A 19,387-nucleotide genomic window follows, 5' to 3' on the forward strand; every position below is an offset into this window, starting at 1 on the left:
TTCAGCTAACCCAACTCATATAAAGAAAGACTAAATATTTCAAGTAATTCAGCTAACCCAACTCATATAAAGAAAGACTAAATATGATGAACTATCATGATCATTCATAATAAGTATTTCAATATAAATTAAATGGTACAAAAGAATAAGAAACACAGCACTCTAACTCTAATCCAGCTTCTCCAAATGGCATATTATTAGAGAAAGAGATGGATATGGACTTATCAATATCATCATTACAAATCCAAATCCAATTCATGTATATGTTGAGTACTGGTCAAGTTTCTAAATGTAGCATTATCATTTAAAAACTAGTTCCAATGATCTCAACTTTCAAGTTTCTTTCCCATTTCATTTTCAGTAAAAAATAATTATTACATTTTAATCGAAACGAACGCAAGCCAGCTTAATAGGTTTACAAAAAGAAAAAAAAAGAACCCATTATCTAGTTTTTGAGTTTTGTGGAGCCCCACCAACCTCGGACGAAGTAATTGGGCAAAACGGTGGACCCCACACAAAACCTCCCTTTTAAAGTGAAGAGAATAGCCAATGTGGCATGGGGTTGAAAAGTCACTATCTGCCATGTGGCACTGTGCCAGCGTGGAAATCCTACAAGTGGGTTCCAGCTGGCAATTAGGGGGAATAATATAGAGAGCTTTGGGAGTTGGGTCTACGTTTTAAGAGGGTTATTTACTTATTTTTGGGGTACGGTCCCAGTATTGTAGGACCAGACAAGTCACAGCGTATTGAGCCAGGAGGAGCAGGTCCACCACCCAAAGCCAGCCTGTGAGTTTTGTGGAATGGCGGCAGAGACTTGTTGGCTACCTTTTTCTTACTTTCTTTCTCTCCTTTTCCCCTCTACTCTCTTTAAGCTCTTCTCTCTCTTCATCTTTTTGTTTATTTATGTCGTTTTTGACAACTGGCTGCACCACAATACGACACGCATTCTCATCCATTGCTTACTCACACAGCTCTCTCTCTCTTTTGATTCTTGCCCAATAATTCTTCTCTTTCTCAACCCTCTCTTTTCAAATTTTGAATTCCTTTTCACCAAATTGTCCTTCATTATTCTTCATTTCAAAAAACAAAATAAATAAATATATAGAGATTTTCTATTTACTCTTTTTTTTACCAGTTTATTTCATTTGACTGATAAGCTACGAGGAAAACAATGTTTCGATGCTACTTAAGTTAAGGAAACTAATGCTACCTCAAATATGCGTGAGAAATAAATGCAAGATAAGAGTACCAGCCTTGAAAGGAAAATAAATCAAATAAAATTAAAATTTTGTTTTAATGAATGTATTTTAGTATAACATTAGCATGCATGAGTCAATAATGTCATAACTTTTAATGACAAGATCTATCGTAACCCCAGTTGTAGCATTGATAATTTCACCCTTCTCCATACAAAGTCAAATCTATTTTGTGTTTTTTTTACCAATGTGAACCTGAGAAGAGTTTCTAATAAAGAAACCATAAATCTCAAGGGCTAAATTGTCATTTCAAAACAAGAGCACAATCTTAGTTATAATTTAACAAAGGAAGAAAAAGAAAAGTATATGATGATTAAATAAACAAAAGAGAATATAAAAAACAAAAATACCACTTCATTCAATATAATAACAAAAATCATAACAATAATAATTAGAAGTATAATTAATTTAATTGTGGCCAGAAAAAAATATACTTAAAAAACTCAAAACAGAGCTTCCTCCTTTCTCATAATGATAATATAAATAATATAAACGCGTACAGGTTCATCAGTCTTCGCGTTCCCGCCGCCTGTTTTCTTCTTCTGACTTCTCTCTCTCTCGCTCTCACTTTTCTCTCTCTCTCTTCTTCTTGTTCTACTTCTTTCTCCCTCTAAAAGTTATTGAAGTTGCTCATCAAAGGAGCCAAAACTGTAACAAAACATAGTTCTCTAATGGCTAAGTCAAAGAATAATGCAAAAAAACTTTCTTACATCTCTGTCCCATCTCAGATCATCAACTCTCTATCATCTTCGTCTCTTCAATCTCTCCTTCTCTCGCCCAAGAAATCATCAAGAAACAGTAGGTTATTAAGCTTATTGAACACTTACAGAAGACCAAAATTCTGGTTTTGCTCTCTGTTTTTCTTTGCACTTTTTGGTATGTTAAGGTTGGGTTTCAATCTTGACCCTTTGGTTCCTTTTTCTCCATACCCGTGTATTACAAGTCTAACCCAGGGCATAAGCTCAAATGGGGTTTCAAAGACAGAGAAAATGGATGTTGCCGCAAATGGTGACGAGATTGATGAAAAAGGTTTCTTGACCAACTTTAGTGCTTCACAGACATTGGCTTCAAATGGGTTTTCGGAGTTAGAGGAGGGTAACGAGTTCTGGAAACAGCCAGATGGATTAGGGTACAAGCCTTGTTTAACGTTCACAAGAGAGTATAGGAGAGTAAGTGAAGGTATTGTAAACAACAGGAGAAAGTACTTGATGGTTGTGGTTTCGGGTGGATTGAATCAGCAGAGGAATCAGATTGTCGATGCTGTGATCATTGCTAGGATTCTTGGAGCTGCTTTGGTCGTCCCTGTCTTACAAGTCAATGTCATTTGGGGAGATGAAAGGTAAGAAAGAATATTACTTCCTTCTCATATTCTCTTTAAATGAGTGAACAAAACTGGTTGATTTGTTGTGCTTTCTTTGATCCTTTTATTGTATTCTATTTATGGCTGGTTTTGTTTATATCCTTTTAAGGGGAACTTCCAGTTTTGAAGTTAGTTGTTTTTAATCGTTTTTCCCCCCTTGTTGAATGCAGCGAGTTCTCTGATATATTCGATTTGGACCACTTCAAGAGAGTTTTGGCCAACGACGTGCGTATAGTCTCGTCACTTCCATCGACTCATATCATGACAAGACCGGTAGAAGAGAAACTAACACCCCTTCACGCTTCTCCTAACTGGATTAGGTCCCGATATCATAAAAGGGTAAGGGAGATTTTCTTATTGTGTTAAGTTGTGAAATAGTTCCTCTTCTTCCGTTGTTAGTTTGTAATTAGGCATAAATGACCCACAACATGTTATGATTTACCAATTTTAGAGTCTTTTCGTGGGCCTTCCCATTTTTGCTTTTCGCTTACTAATGTGGTTTTTAAACCATTTTTGTTGTCATTCCTGATTGGTGGAAATTTTTTTTTTCTATTTTTTGCAGATTAGCAGGGATGGAGTCTTACTTTTACGAAGTTTGGATTCAAAACTCTCTAAGGAACTTCCTTCTGATCTTCAGAAACTTCGTTGCAAGGTACTGTTAAGGAAATGTGATTTTGATAATGGTTTTTTTATTGACAAATTTGGACGAGTGTATAATAAAAGCATCTTATCTTTGTTTGGTTTGTTTTAGGTTGCATTTCATGCATTGAGGTTTGCTCCACCAATATTGGACCTCGGCAACAAGCTGGCAGAGAGGATGAGGAACAAAGGGCCGTACCTTGCTCTGCACCTTCGGATGGAGAAGGATGTGTGGGTGAGGACTGGTTGCCTTCCTGGTTTGAGCCCTGAATACGATGAGATTGTGAGCAATGAGCGGAAACTACGACCAGAACTCCTTACTGCCCGATCTAACATGACTTACCATGATAGAAAGCTTGCAGGTCTCTGCCCTTTGAATGCATTGGAAGTGACCAGGTAAAAATTCACTATGTCTTTGTGAATGTTTTGTGTGATTAATCACTGTCTTTCAGTATAATGCACCAACATATCTTGTTGATCTAATTAACCGTTATGTATTTGTTTGATATTTAGGCTGCTTAAAGCTCTTGGAGCTCCAAGAAATGCAAGAATATATTGGGCTGGTGGGCAACCACTTGGTGGAAAAGAAGCTTTGCTTCCATTGACGAATGAATTTCCCAATTTCTACAACAAGGAAGATCTTGCCTTGCCTGGAGAACTTGAACCATTTGCTAAAAGAGCTTCGGTCATGGCTGCCATTGACTATATTGTCTCTGAGAATAGTGATGTGTTCATGCCATCTCATGGGGGAAACATGGGCCATGCGATACAGGTATTATCACAAAGTCCATGTTTTCTTAAGTTGTTCTTTTAAGGTCCTTTGACTACTTCTCATTTCTATGTAAAATAATGCTAAATATACAATAGAATATCAAAAGTGCACATCTATATGCTTGAATTCTCAATGATTGAAGTCTTATTTGTTCAGGGTCACCGAGCTTACGCCGGACACAAGAAGTACATAACTCCAAACAAGAGGCAGATGCTTCCTCATTTTCTCAACTCTTCCCTCCCAGCAGCTGAGTTCAAAAGGATCATAAGCTACTTGCATCGCGATTCTTTTGGGCAGCCAGACCTCAGAACCAGTAAAGTTGGAAGGGATGTCACGAAGTTTCCCATCCCTGAGTGTATGTGCAATGATTCGCAGTCTCACTCTCGTTCCTGAACTGACTGTAGCCAGCCGAAGCATAATTTTAAACTACAACAAGGCATTGGCCGCAACAAGATTCTTTTCGCTTGAATATGATCGAAGCATCTTTCGGTGAATTGAATCCATCGGATCAGAGCCCCCTTTGAAGAACAGTGGTGTTTCTCTTCAGGGCCATGATGATCCTTTGTGTTACCATTCTTCACAGGCCAACTAAGCCATAACACTGTTAGGCATGCTTGCTTAAACTTTTTTGGTGCTTCCCAAAGTACATGAATTATTGTGATGCAAGCTGGTGGAACCCCCACCTTGATGGACAAGAACAGTGATGCCATACCTTTTTTATTCTTTGATTCTTTTATACTATATATCATATAGAAAAAAAAGTAATACAGAACAGTCTTCTTTTCCATTCATTTGTTTCTTTTTCTACTTTTTCCACTTATTCGTATGTGTATAAACTCTCATATATCAAAATACGTGTATATTTTTGTATAATAATGTGAAGTCTGTTATGTTACAAATTTATATGTTATCGTGGTATTATAGTACTTCTTTTCCATTCAATTGGTATTGTATGCTTGATTGAAGCATTAATTATGAAAAATAAAATTAAAGAATGGGCTAGAAATGATCATATATAAAAGGAAATGAGACTTTAATATATTTAATTATCATTATTTTTTTTTCTCGAAGTATATATTGACTCAAATGGTTTAGTGAGAGCAGTTAAAGAGAGGAGGCATGAACCAATTGAAGTATGCTGTTCAGAACAAAACAGTAATATTATGGCATAACAGTAATAGAATGGCATTGTTTCATAGATGAATGAAATATGAGAATTATATATGCGAACTAATTTTTGGCTATATTACTGTCAAAAAAATAGATTTGAGGGTCTTGAAAGAGAAGAATACCAAGTGAAAATAGAGTATCTCCATCCATGTTAAGTGCAGTGAAAGCAAGATCAACATTTTGTTTCTGTTTATGAGTAGAGCCGATAGTTAACTAACACACAAGCATGTACTTTCTCAACTGTAAAATAATATAGATCATAATTAAAAGTCAAAATTCATTAAAAAGTCCAAGTATATTATTTGTCATTGTCATTGCATCTCAATTCACACATGGCATTAATTAGTTTCTTAAGAAAACAAATATAAAAATATACTGTAAGCTTTAAATAGCGTTGGATGCATGTGTGTACTGGTGTGCGTATTTGTAAGATTTTTTTTTTTTTCTTTTTCTGTTTCCTTTTTTCAGAAGCTTAGACTTTTTGTTTGCCTACACCAAAATTGGCATTTGGGTATCAGTATTTATAAGAAGGCTAGATTAAAAAGATAGTGAAATGGACTTATCAAATCTAATTAGCTTCGTTTACTTTTCTCCGCCCTTGAGAGATACTGTTTTTGGCATATAATGAATAAAAGACTTGTGGGGTGATTACAAATCTCACACACTTAACCGAAATATATGTACTTACGAAACTTATAATAATAATACACTCAAATTAGGTTTTAGGTAAAGATTATATCTAACTCCCAAATAAATTACAATACAATGAATCCATTTCTCAAATATTACAATCAAGTGACGATACTTATTATTGAATTAGCTAAACCACCAAAATGTTGACAATCTTGAACGATCTGTAGATTTTGTTTTGAAGCAATTTTGACGGAGACAATTTTAAAATAAATAGATTGTTAAAATATTGTATAGGAACTAACCTAATTGGCTATATATAAATTATTTTAATATCAAAATTAATATATTTAATTGGTTGGTATTACATTAAATCATAATAAGATGGATGACAAAAAATCTCAAAGACTATAATTTACTTAGAGAAATTTCAATTTTTGCCCTTAATAATATATCTTATATCAAATTTTATACCCCTTACTAATTTATACAAAACAATTCCACTATTTTCAAATTCTACCCAAAATACCCCTTCCATTTAATTTTCCCACTCTCTCTTTCCCACTCTGTCTTTCCCTCTCTCTCTGTCTTTCCCACTCTCTCTCCGACTTTTCCTCTTCGTCCCTGCCCAAAAACAAAACAACCGAACAACGAAATCTAACCCGACGACGACGACCACGCAGACGCCGAACCCAACAACCCTCTTCTTCCCACTCGATTTTCCCTCTCTCTCTCTATCTATCTCGGTCTTGAATTCGACCCGTGCTCGTGGAAACCACCACGAACAGTCGCCAACACAGGCCGTCGCCAGTACCCGTGCTCGTCCAAACCCAACACAGGCCATCGCCACCACAACCACGGACCGTCGCCACCACCACAAAGCTCAGTCAAAGGTAAGTTTTTCTTTTTCAAAAAAAAATTAATTTTTTAATAGATTTGGATGTGAAATATTGCATGCTGTTGAAATTAGTGGAATTTTTGTATATTTTGTGCTCTTTCTTGTGATAGGTTGTATATGTTGGATATGTTTCAATGGTGTTTGTGTGTTTTTACGTAGTTATCGATGAAATGTCGATAGGATATCGATAGGATATCGACATATATAGGTTTCTGTTTATAGGTTATCGATATAATGTCGACAAGATTGGAAGTGTTTGAGTCTGTGTTGTTAGTGTATGTCGATAGGATATCATTGGTATGTCGATAGGATGTCGACCTTATTTGGAATAAAAGTGGAGGTCTACAATATCGATAGGATATCTACCTTATGTCGATATCTTGTCGACTATTGTTATGTAGTTGATATATGTTAGTGTATGTCGATAGGATATCATTGGTATGTCGATCGGATGTCGACCTTATTTGGAATAAAAGTGGAGGTCTATAATATCGATAGGATATCTACCTTATGTCGATATCTTGTCGACTATTGTTATGTAGTTGACATATGTTTGATAATGTCGACAACATGTCGACAGGATGTCGACACAATGTTATTTTAAACTGTTTCTGTGATAATGTCGACTACATGTCGACAGTATGTCGACTGTTTGTCGACCAAATTTTTTGTATACTTACTGTTTGATAATGTCGACAGAATATCGACATGATGTCGATGTTATGTCGACTATTTTTTAAATTTTTGTGGCAGTTATATTGATTTGTTTTTTGTTTTTTCAGATGGCTCCCAGACTCATTATTCCAGCACCCGAGCATTTCACTGGCCGCGTCACATATAGGGGCACTGGAATTTTTGCCAAAATTAAAGCTCGGTTTGAGGAGTTCAACCTTAACAACACGGCGAAGGAAAGCCGTTTCGGGAGCTTCTGGAATGCCGTACCACTGACATTCTCCTCGGTGTTATTTCACCAGCTGATGCTCCACAAAATGAAAGTGGATGCTCAGGAGGAGTTGAGGATGAGGTTTTATGTTGGTCGGAAGGAGGTCCGATTCGGGGTGCTGGAGTTTGCACTCATTACGGGTTTGGACTTCTCCTGGGCCAACGAGAAGAGGAGAAGGCCGCGCAGGTCGCGCGCTCGGGGTCGACCGATTGATCAACAAATATTTCAACCGGTCTGATAGTGTGAAGACAGAAGCACTCCAACTTCAGTTCACAAACTGCCAGAACCCGGAAGACTTGTACAAGCTCGGCTTGTGCTTGTTTGTGGAGTCAGTGCTTCTGGGCCGCGAGGCCAACGCGCTGATCACGCCTCACATCATTAGATATGTGGAAGACCTCGAGTTCTTCTTCCGGATTCCTTGGGGAAGCACTCATTCGCCGGACTCATGCACTCGCTTCGGAAAGACATGTTGAAACAAGGCCAACTACGAGAAGAAGCCGAGTTCGGATGTTCAAAGACGAGTGCAAATACACAAGATATGGCTTCGCACCCGCAATTCAATATTGGGCGTACGAGGCCATTTTGGAGGTTGGCAAGAGGTATGGCACGAACCACGGGATTCGGTTCCCCAGGATGCTTAGCTGGACGAGCAAAGGCGATATTGGGAAGAAAGCCGTCAGCGCATTATTTTCTAGACGGGTATGATTTTCACTTATGTTCTGAATAATTATTTAACATAAATGCTTGTAATAAATGCTAAATGGTTTTATTTTGATATTTGTTAAACCATAAACAGAATCTGGAAGTGGTGAAGGGGCTCCTTCCACGGACAGAGGAGGAGGCATTTGTGAGGACAATTTCTTACGATGGTGTGGAGAACCTGGTTGATGATGCTGTGGATGACACAGAGGCTGAGGCAGGTAGTCAGGTACCGTAGACTCGGGTCCCGTACACTCAGGAAAGAGACACTCAGGTACCAATTTTTGGAACTTTTTTTATGTCTTCATTTTTTATTATTTTTGTTTTGTGATATTTGTTACATTGTGGAATTATCGTATGCTTACCGTATTTTTTTGATATATATTTTTTCAAAGTGCCACCGGTTCGTAACCTCGGCCAGTGCACCATCTTCATCAGGCGTTCGGGGTGCCGAGTACACTGATTTAGTGGCTCGGTTGGATAGGATCGAGGGTGACACTCAGGGTCTGTATGCTGCTCATGTCGAGCTGAAGAAGGCATACGAGACCAGCCATGTAGAGCTGAAGGGTGGTCAGAACGTAATTATGGAGCAGCTCAGAGACATATTGGCCATGTTGAATCGTCCGCCAACGACAGCTTCGGCACGGAGGCCCCAGCAGATCCATCTTCCCCACCACCAGCTGCTTCACCCCCGCAGAAGAGGATGAGGTCTTCCCCGACGATTACGATCCTTATGAGGGAGCTCCAGCGACTCCGATCGAGGCACAACCTCTTATCCATGTACATGACACCGAGTCGCAGGGTGAGATTCTGTCCATAGAGGCACAACCTGCAGTGGTTAAGAGTCGGAAGAGGAAGAGAAAGCCTCCTGTATGGTTCGGTGACTATACGGAGATGAAGAGGAGACATAGGCCATCTTCGACTTTTGATCCCCTGGAGCCACCGGACGAGAAATTGTTAACCACTTTCCGAAAGTGGTGTGTTGGACTCATTCCGAACCACCGACTTCGGGATTTGAGAAGTGGTGATTACGGTCCAGGATTCTTTTGGATAATGCTCACACCAAAGGAATGGCTTACAGATGACGTAAGTAAAGTATTTTATAATATTACTTCACTTTACAACTTTATGTGCAATTAATATATTTTTTTGTGTAACTGACATTTCCGTTTATATGCAGCATATAGATGCAGCAATGCATATGCTGAGGAGGCGACGCACCGACTATCCACTGACATTTCCTCAGAAGGGTATCATTCTCTCCACATTCGTGACCGCCATGATCAGCAGTGCATGGACGAGCCACAAGGGTCCGAGGAAAAACTTTAAATGGGAGGAATATATCCTGGACTACTGCACAGGGTTTCATAAGGTATTGTTTTAGTAAGATTTTAAATGTTAATTGTTTGGGAAGATTATTATGGTTTGTTAATTGTTTCGTTGTTCTCTGTAATTACAGTCCCAAGTCTTTGAGAGATGGAGGGGTAACGAGTTTATTTACTTCGTTCTGCACCTTCCCACGGCAAGACACTGGGTCACAGTTGAAGTGGACATAGAGCTGTGGAAAATTAATGTCTACGACTGTGATTCCAGCGTCTGTCATTGGACCGCCATGGAACCCATCTTGAAGGTTTGGTCAGAACTGCTGCCCTCGCTAATCCTTGCAACCGGAATTTCCACATAACAACCAGATCATGGCGTTAGCTAACGGTGACATCACGGTGCTTCCAAAAATGCACGCGAGTCGAGCCACTCACGACTTAGTTCCGAAGTCAGCAAACTGTGCACATAGCGATAAAAAAGTACTATAGTATTAAAATATGTTTTACGTTAGACTGACTTTACATTTTATTTTGCATTTAGTGGTGATTGTGGCGTGTATTGCATTGAGTATGTGGAGCATCTCATGATGCAGCGTGGATTGACCGATGTGACGCCAGACCGGATAGCCATGTTTCGTCAACGGTGGTGTGTCGATTTATTTTACCAAAATGTCGCCGATTATATTTTTAATTATTGGGACATTGTATATTTTGTGTAATTAACATTACGCTATGTATATATAGATTTTCTTTTCGTTCAAATTTTGATAATTATACGTGGTTTCAAATATAAAATATCAACATTATTCAACAAAAATAACTATTAAACCTAAAAATAATTAAAATATTTGAAAAATATTCAACCTCAACAAAAATAACTATGACAAAATATGCGTCATTACAATATATCAAATTTCCCAACGAATACGTACAAGACGCCTCAGATGCGGGCTTTGCATGTTGCTCTGTTGTGGCTTGAAGCACCACGGCCGGCAGCTTCGTGGTACGTAACCTTTTTATCACCGGACGGAAACGGTTCTCCCGTCTTCTTCCGCCGTTGCTTTTTCTTGGACGACCTACGGGCTTCTTTTCCACAGGTACCCCAACTTTCATATTCTTGATGTGTTCTGGGAGAACCCAATCATCCTCGTCACCAGCGAGATTGATGGTATCATCGTAAATCTTCCTCCACGTTTCTTTTGAATAATAAGGTGAGCAAAGCGTGTACACACTTGTGTTCGTTTTCAATGCCGCGGCACATGCATGAAGGCAAGGGAGTTTCAATAACGTGAACACGCGCAGTGCATGTTTTTTCAACTAGATTCACATCACCACCTCTTTCACCGTTAGGTCCCCTACCAACGTTATACAAATTGGCTCCATTTCGTTGGACGCGCCTGTACCTTGCATTTTCATGAATTTTTGCCAAGTTTTTTTCGAAGAGCGTGGCCAAAGGGGTGGCACATTTGTCAGCATTTTCGAGGCGATCAGCGAACCACGATTGGAGTGTGAACCTGATAAATTCAACCAAAGTAGTTATTGGATATTTCCTGAACTCTTCTGTGACACTATTGAAGCTTTCAGCAGCGTTGCTCGTCATGATGTTGTATCTATCGCCCAAACAATAAGGGTGAGCCCACTTCTCAAACCCTATACTCTCCACATATGCAGCGATGGCCGGATTCATCTTTCTAAGCTTCTCGAACTCTCTATCGCATTCAGTCTTCGACCATGCGTAAGCAACATTATATATTTGGTTGTGAAAAGCATCAGTCTTGAATTTGGCGTTCACGTTCATAACAATGTGGTGATAGCATGCACAGTGGACTGCTTCGGGAAAAACGAGTTCAACAGCATGATCAATGCTTTGATGCCTATCTGACACAAACACTAAGTTCTCAACCACGCCAATTGCTACCCTCAACTTCTGTAAGAAATACGTCCAGGAGTCGTTATTCTCACTGTCAACGATACCATAAGCAACCGGCAACAATTGGTTGTTCGCATCGTATGCCACAGCAACTAACATTATACCGCCGTACTTCGTCTTCAAGAAGGTGCCATCGATACTCAAAACAGGACGACAAAAAGAAAAGCCCCTTCTACATGCACCGAGTGATATAAAACAGTACTTGAACCGCTCATCCTCTAAGTACAAGTCAGTAATGGTACCTGGATTCTTCTGTTCCAGCATGTACAAGTACCCAGGAAGCTTCATGTATGAAAACTCAGGCGTACCCCTAGCATACGTAAGTCCCATCTCCCTGCACCTCCACGCCTTCACATAACTCATACTGATACCGTAGTTGTCAAACATGTCCCTCTGTATGTCTTTAGCCTTGTACTTAGTTCCGTCTTGGGTGTACTTCCCCTTAATAAGGTGGCCAACTACCCATGGTGCTGCTTGACGGTGATCTGAACGTCTCGCATTCAAGTTACATGTGTGTTCATTGTGAAATACAGTGACCTCAAAGTTGTCAGAATGCATCTTCTTCCTCCCCCTCAATCTCCATTTACAATCTGGAGCCTTGCATGTAACGTACAACACATCAGGGGATGACTTCTTCACCATCCACTCGAAATTGTTATTAAGGGCAAACCTACCCACAACTTGTCTCAGTTCTTCCTTGTTTTCATAAAAATTACCAAGCTCTATCACCCTTGCTTCCTTACTTTGTAAACAAGTAGTTAGCTCATGATTTTCCATTATATCTTCCTTTGTCCACATGGGAGCTTTGAACTTGGTACAAACTTCGAAAGAGGAGAACGTTGAGAACGTTGCATGACGAGCATGTTCTTCGCCCGCCCGGTCGACTACTGCTAGTTCCAGGTGTAGTGCGATTTTCACTACGAGGTTGTCGTTCTTGCTGTGTACCTTGGTTACTCGGTACACACTCTAACCTCAACAATGGTCCCGCTACGGGTTCATCGACTGCTAAATCATGGTCATCGTCCATATTCAAATCTACAATAGGATCATTATTGTAGAAGGGTGTATCGAACTCTTCAAACTGATGAAATCCTGTCGCTTCTTGTTCTTGCCCTACATTGGTCGGAACATCAAAATTGGTCGGAACCTCTAAATTGGCCGGAACCTCCTCATTCACACCAATCCCAACATCTGTTTCGGGAACGCAAGACCCTACCACACTCCGAGGGAGAGGATTAGTAGGCGGCGTAGGCTCCGAATTCCCAACTTTTCTCACCTTGGTCACGAATAATGGCATAAACTCTGTATTTGACATTGTTGCCCTCATCTCTAAAAACGTTCTCAGTTGGCGTTCTCTCTTAATAACCTCTGGCGCAACCATTTTTCCCTTCATGTACAAGGAACAAATCTCCAACTTTAAATCATACGCTACGGATCAACTTCCAACTCTTCATATAAAATTTGTCGCAAGCTTCTTGTAGGGTTGTCTCGGTTGTAACTGTCAACGTCAAGCTGCTATTTGCTTTGTAGATCCAATTATAATTCTCACATAACCAAACACCATCGTACGATACAACAAGGAACACTTTGTCTCCTGCAATTGCAAACCAAAAAAACAAGGTGAGTAAAGGAAAAAACACCAAAAAAAAAATAAACATCGACATCCCATCGATATCAATAGACATAATGTCGAGAAGCACAACACCAGAAATTAGGGCACTGATTGTCGACATTGTGTCGACATAATATCGACATACAATCGACAACAACAACAACCATGCTCGTCATCGACATACTATCGACATACCATCGACATTATATCGATAATAAAAACGGTTGCACATTAAATGTTAATAAATTTTACATACGTTCCCAACAACCCTTCCCAACTGAAACGTTGCATGTCAGACACGTGTCCTATCGACAACATATCGACATGAAGTCGACATGTCGTCGACAAATGTTTTAGCAGTGACACTAAATTGGCATGTTGTCGATAAGATGTCGACATAGTATCGACATTCTGTCGATAAATACGCCATTTCATGCGTTTTTCCCTGTACAGTTACGCATTTAATGACCATTAAATTTTCATACATTCCCAACATTTTTACTGCTCTATAAAAGCAAAGGGAAATCTTATTCATAAGTGCTCTTGTATTCTACCTATCTCTTACTCTTAAAAATTTTCTCTTATTCTCTTAAGTTTGAAATATGGCCCCAAGAAAGAACGGCAAATTCCCCATCCTAACTCCTGAGGAGCTGAAGCAGGAGGAGGATGTTGGCATAGTTACTCCTGCAATGCAGAAAGTTTTGGACGCCGCTCGAGCTTTCGAAAGAGAGCGAAACGGTAACGAGTTCAGGTTCATGCAACTTGAAAGAGAATTTGCAAAAACTGGTGAATGGCCGGCTCCACCACCTGGGTTCCCCGAAGGATGCCGTCGTTGCAAACTGGGCATCTTCAACGGTAAACCGGTGAAGCCTGGAACATTATGCAAGTATTGCAAGGCTCACCCACAAGCCAAAGAATTTAAAAAAAAATAATTTCTTATGTTATGGTTTGTGGGTTTTATTTAATGTTTTTTTTTTAATTTTTATGAACTTTTATTTTCTGTTTTTTTTTTTATGTTTTTTTTTTGTTATTTTTAATGAAGTTTATTTTCTGTCAATGTTATGTTATGTTTTATCTACGGTATTTTTCCATTGCATCGATATTTTGTCGACATCATGTCGACAAAATATCGACAACTTCTCAAAACCAACAAAAAATGCTTGTTGTCGACATTCTGTCGACAAACATGTCGACAAAATGTCGACAAATAGTTAATCCCAAAGTTGGTTGCATGATGTCGACAACATGTCGACATAACGTCGACATAACGTCGATAATGGTCGTCACTGACCTTTCCTTTATAATCATCGACAAACCATCGACATATCATCGACAACACTGGAAAACCCAGAAATCAACTGAAAACCAGATCTGCCAGATCTCAACAATTTCAGACCAAAAAACAGCAGTTCCAACAATAAACACACGTATAACAATTTTAAACTACATAAAGTCAAACAAAATGCTTAAAATGCAACTTACCCATTATAATGGTGTAAGATTCTTGAGTGATGTTGTATTGTGCTTCGGTTTTCCACCAACACCCACCGAGAAAACAACCATGCAACAGCAAATAATTACGTGTGGGACGGATTTCAGCTTCGGTTTTTCATAAATTTTTCAATTTTTTCCTAGAGAGAGAGAGTGGTGCACGAGAGAGAGAGGGAAGAGGGAAGAGAGAGAGAGAGAAATACACTTTCAGATTTTAGCTTTTTTTTTTTTTTTTAAAAAAAAAGGGTAAAATGGGAAGTTCATGTAATTAATGGACTAAATTTGTACAAATTATAAAGGGGTATAAATTTTGATATAGGTTGTATTATTAGGGTCAAAAATTGAAATTTCCCTTTACTTATTGACTATCAAATATCAAAATAAAAAATAATTAAATAAAAAGCATAAAATTCACTTGAACTAATGTAGCAGCTCCAAAGCATGTAGAAGTAAAAAGACGAATTGAGTCTCAGAACAAATGAGAAAAACATAAACATTGTGAGGAAGAAAGTTTTATTTATATATATAGGCTCATATAAGAGAGGAGAATTTTGTTATAACAGAAGTAGTTACAAGAAAACAGAAAACTAACAGAATTGGAGCCTAAACCAACTAATCTTCTAACTAACTACTTATTGGTTATCATCCCCTCAAACAAAAAAGGGGTGTTAACAACTTTGAGTTTGGTCATGTTAACCCGAAATTTTTTTCTGGTGATGTGGACATCAATGTTTGACACATGGCAAGAAGGATGACGTCATGGAATTGAGTAGACCTGAGTCATAGCAGTCAACCTGGGAGGGGACCCTAACTTTGCGCCCAGGTTGACTTCGAGAGCTACGGGATAGAAGTTTAGACTTCAACTGTTGGGTTTTATGCCCTAAATAAAACTCATTTCAATATAATCATATTTACTTATTAATAAAGACCAGAAATAACATTTTATGTTGCATGGTTCACATGATTTATTTCATGATTATATATACATAATGTATGAATTCTATTTAAGTCCAGAACATATGAATTTGTTAATGATTATAGTGTTGTCAGCACAGTGGAATATAATCTTAATTATATGTTTGAAAGTTTATTCCCTGATTTGTCAAAACACTAGATTTAGACTGACATGATAATCAGCGATAGGTATTCTTACACCTTGGATAAGTGTTATGTCCTTTCCAGGGCATTGGCAAAGTTTACCAGCATCCGATGTATGGAGTATACATCGGAAGGGGCCGATATTGAACTTTGATTAGATATATTAAAATTTACCGTAATATTTATTTAATTCAATGTCACCTGTTGATCCTAGATCAAATGATCTTAATCCTGATATGTTTAGGTTCGATCTCAAGAGTATTATACATGTTCTTTGATTTGTTAGTTAAGTCTACTTTTGGGTCAGGGTGATACGTACATTTTGGGAACATGATAGTGCAATTGAGTGGGAGCCCTAACATAAATATGAAATCTATAGCTTCTATCTGACAAATAGAAAGTAAATGATGACTTCCTTCGAGCTTGACCAAACAAAAATAAATGGTGGAGTACTCATTTCACTTAGCTGAAATATCATTTATACGGGGTTAAGTGTTTTAAGGATAAAATACATTGTAGGGTGTGTTGGAATTTATTTTACCAGGATCTTAGATCTACTCACAAGTATGTTGTTTAACACCCTAAATATGAACTTTCTAAAGCGATAATTAAACACATATAAAGTTAAGAAAACCTTACATTGGTTGCAGCAGAATAATGTCTCATTCCACTCAGATCTCTAACCCTTGTATCATTTCTGTCCCAGAGTATTATCAAGATCTGAGCCCGAATGTCATTCCACTCAGAAAGGAATCAAGGGCTAGAGATCTGAACGGAAGGAGTCATTATATTCCGCTGCACCCAATGTAAGGTTTCCTAAACTTTATATGTGTTTATTTCATTGTTTTAGAATTCAGATTAGGATGTTAATGAAACATACATGGTAGTAAATCTAGATCCTGGTAAAATATTTCCAACATCAACAACTTGAATGCAACCCACTATCTTTTAGTATTCTGTACCATGGAGACATGAAACAATCAAATCCAAGCCTTAGGAACTAAAATTACACGAACCTGCTCCCCGGAAGCCAACTTGGGAACCTAGGGTTTCACCCGGTGCCCGGAATGACATTTCCAACTAGGGTTTCAGTTTCTGGGACCGTCTTAGTGCAAATTGGTCAAAACTTGCATTAGGATATCAACTAGACATACCACAAACATATTTGAGGCATCAGAATCAAATTCATAGCAAGTTCATTTTTTAGCACCTGGTGCCTGGGCACCCCCGCCCAAGTTAATTATTTGTCAATCTGGGTGCCTTCCAAGTATCAGATCTACGATCCGACCTTTGCATCTTCTTTGTCTTCATAAAAAATGGGGAAATAGGTACTTTCGTGGAAGAAGCAACACTTCTTGGGTGCCAAAAGCAAGACCCAGCGCCCAAGTTGACACTTGGGGCTTGCCCACCACCCAGGTTGACATTTTGTTAACTGGGCCAATTCTGATGATGTTTTCTGAGAACTCTTTCGAGCATCTTCTCCATTTTAAGCAAAGATTAAGATTCAATTTTTTTTTGGGACCAAACAAAACTTTCGAAGAGCTAAAAGGGGGACCCAACGTCCAGGTTGACACCTGGCACTAGGCCCAACGCCCAGGTTGACATATTGTCAAACTTGGCTATTTTCAACCAAGTTCTCAAAAGTGTTATGGGAATTTTTTTTGTCATAAAAAATAATGAAGATTCAAGCAAACTCAGGGAGAAAACAATAATCTCGAGACCCTAGAAACAGGGTCCAGCGCCCATGTTGACTTGGTGTTGGGCCCAGCGCCTAGGTTGACAATCAACCTGGTGCACTGGTTTTGATCACTCAAATGTCAAATCTGATTTGACCATTGGATTTGGAATGTGAAAAACAGGGTAGGAGAACTTGTCCTCAAATTCTAGAGCCTAAGAAGTATCAAAACGACATCTCGGGAGCTCAAAAATAAGTACCCAACACTCAGGTTGACAAATGGACTGATGCACTGGGTTCTGCTTATCTGATTTTGATTTTGTTTAAACCTTCTGTCTACTTTTTCACAATAACTAAGATCCATGAAGTCAGAGAAGTCAAATTCACAACTTCGCATTTCTTTTTGTCGACATGGGAAACTCACTCAGAAATGAAGAGTTTTGAGTCTCATTTCTGCAGAACAGCAACATGTTTGAGAACTGGTGACCAGTTTCACCAGAACACAAAAACGGACTAAGTGATGTCCAAATATCACTTAGGAATCTTAAAGTACACCCCTTGGACGTTTTTGCACTTACTCAATGTCTAAGTTGACGTCATATGTCAACCTGGGCGTTGGATGTTAACTTGGGCGCTGGGTTATGAATTGCCTTTAATGAAATAGTCATAACTCACTCAACATTGATCAGATCGATGCAATTCAACTTGATTTTAAAAGTTATTTAAATTCTCTATCAAGTCATGTCTCACACTTCAATTTCAATTCTGAAGATATTGGCCTCAAATTTTACCCCAAGAGAGTTACAAAAATAAGCTTCGAGTTACCCGCAGTGGGTCCTGTCAGGCTCCAAAAAATGACCATCACCTTTAGAAGTTAATTTTCACCGTTAGATAATCATCTACAGTCAGAATTATCCAATTTGTATTTTTTTTATTATTTTATTCCTATTTTTGTGGGCCTCCTTCACCTATAAAAGGAGAGCTCCCTTAGCTTATTTTTCACATTAAAAAACTACCCACAAGGTCAAAGCTTCTCTCTCTAGTTTCTCTCTCTTAAAATTTGAGCTTTGGAACTTAGCCTTTTTATATAATTCCATCTCGTGAGAAATAAAAACTCGAAGTAGACGTAGCTCCATTACTGTTGTGATACAGGGAGTGAACTACTATAAATTTGTTGTGTATTTCTCATAATTACTCAACAACTATTTTATTCTCGTCAATCTAGCAAGCGGATGTGGCTTAGAAGTATAGTCTTAATTTCTGAGTCAACAAGTCTTAAGGTATTGAAATCTATCCTTAGGTAGAGGCTTAGTGAGAACATTTGCAATTCGATCAATAGGGGGCACAATTTGAGCTAAAATGTTATGTTGTAGAATTTGATCACACACAAAGTGGAGATCAATCTCAATATCTTTGCATCTGGCATGGTAAACTAGATTAGCAGCTAAGGCAGTTGTACCTTGGTTATCAAACCATATAATGAGAATATCTGAAAGTGAAACCTGAAGTTTAGTTAGAAGGGAGAGAAGCCATCGATTTCTCCTGCAATATTAACCAGAGCCTGAAATTCTAATTCTGTTGATGATCGAGCAACTACTTGTTGCTTTTTAGCTGACCAAGAGGTGAGATTAAGTCCAAAACATACATCATAGCCACATGTTGAATTCTTGTCATCAAGGAAAATGGCCCAATCATGTTTTGAATAAGCTTCAAGAGATAGCCTAGAAACTGGTCAAAGTAAAAATCCTTCAGATAGTGTGCCTTTTAGATATCTCAATAGCCGCTTACAAGCTTTCTAATGTACACTAGTAGAAGCATGAATGAACTGAGATAGCTTATTTATAATGAAGGCAACATCGAGCCTTGGGAGAGTCAAATACTGCAGTGCATCT

At 38.5% G+C, this 19,387-nt stretch overlaps 2 protein-coding genes across 2 annotated transcripts; both read left to right on the forward strand.

Moving 5' to 3' along the window:
• The first annotated feature begins 1,595 nt into the window (after positions 1-1,595).
• Positions 1,596-4,926, forward strand: LOC115725376 (O-fucosyltransferase 20). Its single transcript, XM_030654876.2, has 6 exons — positions 1,596-2,595; positions 2,787-2,955; positions 3,179-3,268; positions 3,368-3,651; positions 3,769-4,027; positions 4,184-4,926. Exons 1-6 carry the CDS (start codon positions 1,928-1,930, stop codon positions 4,418-4,420), a joined length of 1,707 nt encoding a protein of 568 aa, XP_030510736.1. The 5' UTR covers positions 1,596-1,927; the 3' UTR covers positions 4,421-4,926.
• Positions 4,927-8,534: 3,608 nt separating this feature from the next.
• Positions 8,535-10,051, forward strand: LOC133039283 (uncharacterized). The gene is made up of 4 exons (XM_061118142.1): positions 8,535-8,588; positions 9,004-9,453; positions 9,548-9,739; positions 9,827-10,051. Exons 1-4 carry the CDS (start codon positions 8,535-8,537, stop codon positions 10,049-10,051), a joined length of 921 nt encoding a protein of 306 aa, XP_060974125.1.
• The last annotated feature ends 9,336 nt before the right edge of the window (positions 10,052-19,387 follow it).

Source organism: Cannabis sativa, chromosome 6 (genome assembly GCF_029168945.1).
Source record: "Cannabis sativa cultivar Pink pepper isolate KNU-18-1 chromosome 6, ASM2916894v1, whole genome shotgun sequence".
NCBI classification, from domain to species: Eukaryota; Viridiplantae; Streptophyta; class Magnoliopsida; order Rosales; family Cannabaceae; genus Cannabis; species Cannabis sativa.